This window comes from Triticum dicoccoides, chromosome 5B, assembly GCF_002162155.2.
Source record: "Triticum dicoccoides isolate Atlit2015 ecotype Zavitan chromosome 5B, WEW_v2.0, whole genome shotgun sequence".
NCBI lineage: Eukaryota > Viridiplantae > Streptophyta > Magnoliopsida > Poales > Poaceae > Triticum > Triticum dicoccoides.
Window position 1 is genome coordinate 445,125,272 of NC_041389.1, and position 6,877 is coordinate 445,132,148.

The 6,877-nt window shown below is 50.5% G+C and overlaps 1 protein-coding gene across 1 annotated transcript; it reads right to left on the reverse strand.

Annotated features, from left to right (window-relative positions):
• Positions 1–559: 559 nt before the first annotated feature.
• On the reverse strand, positions 560–3,258 carry LOC119305700. Its single transcript, XM_037582153.1, has 2 exons — positions 3,117–3,258; positions 560–999 (listed from the first exon to the last, which is right to left on the reverse strand). Exons 1-2 carry the CDS (start codon positions 3,201–3,203, stop codon positions 592–594), a joined length of 495 nt encoding a protein of 164 aa, XP_037438050.1. The 5' UTR covers positions 3,204–3,258; the 3' UTR covers positions 560–591.
• Between the last annotated feature and the right edge of the window lie 3,619 nt (positions 3,259–6,877).

A 6,877-nucleotide genomic window follows, 5' to 3' on the forward strand; every position in this document is an offset into this window, starting at 1 on the left:
GTGGAAAGGAAAAAAAAGGTGTGGACCCTATGACTGAAAATGGCGCAGCGAAGCGCGCGTTAGCTACTACTCCCTCTGTTTTATATTACAGTGCGCATGGATGCTAGCTCTAATACCAATGCATGAGCTGGAGCTGTGATTTTTACCAGAATAACCCTGCATGCATTGTCTGCCACACACCCATGTGCATGCCCTGCTGTGTGTGTCCCTTGATTCCAGCCAAGGGTAACTCGTCCAAACCAGGTTTGTGCTGCATGCACGCACTACATTTCGGAATCTTGGCAAACAAATTATGCGCACTGCAAAAGGGAACGGAGGGAGTAGTATTCATCCATGGCGGACCAAGGCCAATGAAAAGAATCATGCACCTCAGGTTCAATCTGGACCTCAGCATTTTAAAGTGTCACATACTACGTTGCTACAAAAACCAAATCAGTCAACGACCAAAACCAGTGTCATTTAAACATAGCCAAACCGGTCAACGTAACCACCACACACACACTAGCTCAGATTCCAGACTACCCTACATGATCCCCACGAGAAAGAAAAGATCGGACTACATATGATGAAAACAGCAGCAGAGATCGAATGCTAAAGCAATGAACCATTGTTGAGTGTGCCAAGATGACCAGATGTCTTGTCCTTGCACGCGGGGCAAATGAAGCCAACAGAATCGTTCTGCTGCTCGGCCGTGCCAAAATGCTGGAACCTTGTGTTGCACCACACACATACGGACTGGAGCACGCCAACCATCTTGGACAGGTCCCAACCTAACTGGACCGGAGGGCAGCTCCCGAACTGCGGTGCATAACCCAGCATCAACGTTGGCTCATACCCTAGCATCAGTGTTGGCTCGGGCACGGGCACATGCACAGGCATAGGATTGTGTCTGCCCATGTTCCCGAACTGCGGAGCTCCAGCTGAGGCCATCCGAAGGTGCTCCTCAAAACTAGGATATATTTGCTGCTTCTGTGCACCAAATCCAAGTTGCAAATCGCACTGTACAAAATATATTACCAGAGTCAACACGCAGATGGGTAAAAGTGTAAAACACATAATGGATTAATGGTGTGTACTGCTGCTATATTTTTTTTCGAGGGTACGCAAATTGCGTACCTTAGCTTTATAGAAGAAGAGAAATGAGACATACAACAACATCAACCACTCGCTGCGAACAACGAAAGCGACCCACTCCACATACGGATCGTACAAGTACAACCCAACACAACAACACGACAACACAACAACGACACAAAAGCCTACCCTACACCGAACCCCTTGCCGTGTCTCGGCCGACGCTGAAGACCTCCGAGGAACAGCAACTCCAGCTTCCTTGGATAAGCCGGCGACGACCGTACATGGCGCCGAAGGAGAAAGATCCGGGCAGCGGTGAACGCCAGAGGAGCGCATCATGGGACCTCGAGTCTCCCAGCACAATGCTCCCAACAGAGTAACAACCTCAAGGACGTTGCCATCATGCCGATCCTACGAATCAAGGCTTTCGCCCCGGAGACAGCTGCCGATACGAGGTCGCGAGGAAGATGGCGTTGCACTCGGCGAAGCCTCTAGGGAGGTGAATGACAACCGTAGGTGCCATCAACTCTGGTCCGGCCACAACCGAACAAGATTTTCATCCGTAGCACCGCACATCTCCACGTCTCCAAGATCTCGGCCAGTCCCAATCAGATGCCTCACACCGTCGTCACCGCAGCAACTTGCCATCGAAGCCCCCCTCACTGCCGAGGAAACACGCCTAAAGCCATCACCTTCAACCTCGACTAGGAACCGTAGCAACCACCGAGCAGTGCACAACCAGTTCCGCCACGGTGGCCTTCACCCGCGCTAGGGGACTGCCACCAGAATGGAACCGACCCGCACCTCCGACCACACTCCGGCACCCACACCGCCGAGGCATCACTACACGCCCCACACGGCAGCAGCTGAACGCCCGCTGCCCGCCAAGACCCTTCCTGGCCAGGCCTCGCAGTGCCGCCGCCGCCATGGCTGCGCTCGCACCGCCGCCACCGCCGGTGTCGGTGTACCACCAGCACCCTCCATCCTGCTACGCCCCACGTAAGGCTTCCGGGACAACCGCCGCACTCCCTGCCGTGAGCACCCCAAGGACGCCTGCCAGCGCCGACGCGCACCAGATCCGGGCCGAGATCCCCGGACCCGCGCTCCGGGCGCCGCCAGCCTGCGCCACCGACCCGCCCCAAGCCAACCACCGCCGGGGGCGAGTCGCCGCGGCACCACCAGTCCCTGCTCCGCCAGCTCCCGGAGGACCGACCACTGCCCGCCGCCGCGCGCCGCATCCCCCGAGCAGCGCCCAGCTCCAACCTCCGAGCGCCGCCGTCCGTGGCCGCCAGATCCGGCCGGACCACGCCAGGCCGCGCCATCCCGGAGCAGCGCCCCGCTCCAACCAGCACAGTCGGACCACGCCGACACAGGCCAGACGCGCCCCGCCGCCGATTTGCGTGACCCCAAGAGGAAGGCATCCCGCGCCGCCGGAGAGCCTCGAGGGAAGGGGGGACCCCGCCGCCGCCGACGCACGCACGGGCTTTGCCCGGTGGCGTCCGCTGGCGGCGGCGAGGGAGGGGAGGGGAGGTGAGGGGTGGCGGCGGCGGGGATTGGGGTTCCGCCCGGGCCGCTCGCGGGAGCGGCACGGGGGTAAGACGGAATGGGACAGGCGTCGATTATTTTTCAGCGGCAAAAGAGAATGTTCATAAGAGAGAGAATGTTCATAAGAGAGAGAATATTCATAAGAAAGAGAGAGAATGTTCATAAGAAAGCATACGATGGTTATAGCAGCAATTACATCTGTTCAGCTATTGCAATAGTTACCCCAACATGCTACATTGTGTGACACTGACCTCACATTTACATGTTTTCAGTTAATAGTCAAACAACCGTATTTAGTTCTCCCTTTGATAGTTGCACATTTTAATGACTCCTGATTGAAGTTCAAATGAAACATCATTTGTCTATTGCATGATATGTGTGGAAAGAATATATACCCATTGAACATTTAAATAAGCGTTATATACCAATTTACTTAGTGAAATTTTCAAATAATTATTGAGCAAAAACAGCACGTGAGGATACCCAGTCAAATTTACCTGATCTTGAATAAGTCTGCTCATTGGACCACCTTCAACGGAACGAACCAAAGAGGTCAAGCTACCAAAATTGGTGTGCATGGACATAAAATCATCGACACTTGTCCCACTTGTGCCTGCCGCAGGGAGTGAGTCAATGGCAGGATCGAGCACACAACCTCAAGTGATTGAACCACAATCGCTGGTCACTGTGGCCATAGACTTGTTTGTCTAAAATGCCAGCTCTGTTGATATAAACAATAAGTGGCGAAAGAGAATAAACATTTTTTTTTAAATCTCGAACGTGGTTTTCTTTTTCACAAAGTTAAATATATTTACAAAAACGAACATTTTCCCAATTTGCTCACAAACTTCAAACATTTTTTGGGAATCTAAAACATTTTTTGTAAAAAAGGAACAAAATTGAAAATGAAAACATTTTTTGAAACTACGAATAACTTTTTCAAAATGCAAACATTAAAACAACAAGATCTAAATTGAAAAACTCTAACAATTTTGGAAAATACGAAGATTTTTTCAAAAGGTGAATATTTTATGAAATTCTCCCAAACATTTTTTCGGTTTGTAAACAAATTATGAAAACATGAATTTTTTGAATTTGTGAACAAATTTCAAAAACATGAACATTTTCTGAAAATAATGATAATGAATAATTTTAGCAAAACACGAACATTTTATGTAACTTCCCGAATTTTTTTCCAAATTGTGAACAAATATTGGAAACGTGAAACTTTTTTGAATTGTGATCAATTTTTCTAAACAGGGACATTTTCTGAAATCCACAAACATTTTTGGAGTTTGTGAACAAAACTAAAAAATGCACACATTTTTAGAAAATTTTAATCCTTTTTAAATTTTCAGAAGGCGATTAAAGAGAAGAACAATTGCTTCAGACCCCTATACCTGGATAGGAGTGCAGACAACATAGAGAAGTACAAGATGGCGAAGAAGGCCGCAAAGCGAGCTGCCAGTGAAGCAAGGGGTCGGGCATATGAGGACCTATACCAACGGTTAGGCACGAAGGAAGGCGAAAGGGACATCTATAAGATGGCCAAGATTCGAGAGATGAAGATGAGGGATATTGGTCAAGTCAAATGCATTAAGGACGGAATAGGCCAAACTCTTGGTGAAGGGCGAGGAGATTACGCATAGATGGCGGGAGTACTTCGGCAAGCTGTTCAATGGGGAGAATGAGAGTTCTACCATTGAACTAGACGACTCCTTTGACGAGACCAGCATGCGTTTTGTGCGGAGAATCCAGGAGTCAGAGGTCGGGGAGGCTTTAAAAAGGATAAAAGGAGGCAAGGCAATGGTCCCTGATTATACCCCATTGAGGTATGGAAAGGCCTCGGGACATAGCGATAGTATGGCTAACCAAGTTTTTCAACGTCATTTTTCGGGCAAACAAGATGCCAGAAGAATGGAGACGGAGTATATTAGTACCAATCTTCAAGAACAAGGAGGATGTTCAGAGTTATACTAATTAATATGGAATTAAGCTGATAAGCCGTACAATGAAGCTATGGGAGAGAGTCATTGAGCACCGCTTAAGAAGAATGAAAAGTGTGACCAAAAATCAGTTTGGTTTCATACCTAGGAGGTCGACCATGGAAGCCATTTTTTTGTACGACAACTTATGGAGAGATACAGGGAGCAAAAGAAGGACTTGCATATGGTGTTCATTGACTTGGAGAAGGCCTATGATAAGATACCAAGGAATATCATGTGGCGGGCCTTGGAGAAACACAAAGTCCCAACAAAAGTACATTACCCTCATCAAGGACATGTACGATAATGTTGTGACAAGTGTTCGAACAAGTGATGTCTGTTGGGGAACGTAGCATGCAATTTCAAAAAAATTCCTACGCTCATGCAAGATCTATCTAGGAGATGCATAGCAACAAGAGGGGAGAGTGTGTCCACGTACCCTCGTAGACCGAAAGCGGAAGCGTTTGACAACGCGGTTGATGTAGTCAAACTTCTTCTCGTTACGATCGATCAAGCATCGAATGTACGGCACCTCCGAGTTCTGCACACGTTCAGCTCGATGACGTCCCTCAAACTCTTGATCTAGCAAAGTGTCAAGGGAGAGTTCCGTCAGCACGACGGCGTGGTGACGGTGATGGTGAAGTGGTTCGCGCAGGGCTTCGCCTAAGCACTATGTGAATATGACCGGAGGCGTAAACTATGGAGGGGGGCGCCGCACGCGGCTAACAATGTTTGTTGTGTGTTCCAGCGGTGCCCCCCCTCATATATATAGGTTGGAGGGGAGGAGAGGCAGCCAAGGGGGCGCCCCAAGTAGGAGGAATCCTACTTGGGGTCCTCCCAATTCGGCCTCCCCCCTTTCCTATTCCTATTCGGAGTAGGAGGGGAAGAGGGGGAAGGGTGGATCCTATTCCCTTTTTCCTTTCCTCCTTCCCCTTTTCTACTCCAATTTGGCCAGCCCATATGGAAGGGGCGCACCAGCCCCTTAGGGGCTGGTCTACCCCTCTCTTGGCCCATTAAGCCCATATTGTTTGTTGGGGTTTGCCAGGAACCCCTTCCGGTGACCAGATACGTACCCGGTACCCTCGGAATACTTTTGGTGTCCGAATACTATCGTACTATATATGAATCTTGTTGGGGAACGTAGCAGAAATTCAAAATTTTCCTACGTGTCACCAAGATCTATCTATGGAGAAACCAGCAACGAGGGGGAGGAGAGTGCATCTACATACCCTTGTAGATCGCTAAGCGGAAGCGTTCAAGAGAACAAGGTTGAAGGAGTCGTACTCGTCGTGATCCAAATCACCGGAGATCCTAGTGCCGAACGGACGGCACCTCCGCGTTCAACACACGTACAGCCCGGTGACGTCTCCCATGCCTTGATCCATCAAGGTGAGAGGGAGAGGTTGAGGAAGACTCCATCCAGCAGCAGCACAATAGCGTGGTGGTGATGGAGGAGCGTGGCAATCCTGCAGGGCTTCGCCAAGCACCGCGAGAGAGGAGGAGAAACTGAGGTAGGGCTGCGCCAAGAGGGAGAAGTTCTCATGTCTTGGGCAGCCCCTAGACCTCAACTATATATAGGGGGAGGGGAGGGGGCTGCGCGCCCTCTAGGATTCCCACCCCAAGGGGTGCGGCAGCCCCAGATCCCATCTAGGGAGGCGGCCAAGGAGGGGAGAGGGGAAACTTGCCCCCCAAGCAAGGTGGAGGAGCCCCCTCCCCAAACCCTAGGCGCCTTGGGCCTTTGTGGGGGGGGCGCACCAGCCCACCTGGGGCTGGTCCCCTCCCACATTTAGCCCATGCAGCCCTCCGGGGCCGGTGGCCCCACTTGGTGGACCCCCGGGACCCTCCCGGTGGTCCCGGTACGTTACCGATAAAACCCGAAACTTTTCCGGTGACCAAAACAGGACTTCCCATATATAAATCTTTACCTCCGGACCATTTCGGAACTCCTCGTGACGTCCGGGATGTCATCCGGGACTCCGAACAACATTCGGTAACCACATACAAACTTCCTTTATAACCCTAGCGTCATCGAACCTTAAGTGTGTAGACCCTACGGGTTCAGGAACCATGCAGACATGACCGAGACGTTCTCCGGTCAATAACCAACAGCTGGATCTGGATACCCTTGTTGGCTCCCACATGTTCCACGATGATCTCATCGGATGAACCACGATGTCAAGGACTCAATCAATCCCGTATTCAATTCCCTTTGTCCAGCAGTATAGTACTTGCCCGAGATTCGATCGTCGGTATACCGATACCTTGTTCAATCT

What these genes read in the sequence shown, in the direction of transcription:
- LOC119305700 (XM_037582153.1), bottom strand. Translation starts at nt 3,203, where the DNA reads ATGTCCATGCACACCAATTTTGGTAGCTTGACCTCTTTGGTTCGTTCC. An exon ending in GCAGACTTATTCAAGATCAG is followed by an intron (nt 1,000 to 3,116) that starts GTAAATTTGACT and finishes TATTTTGTACAG; the next exon opens with TGCGATTTGCAACTTGGATT.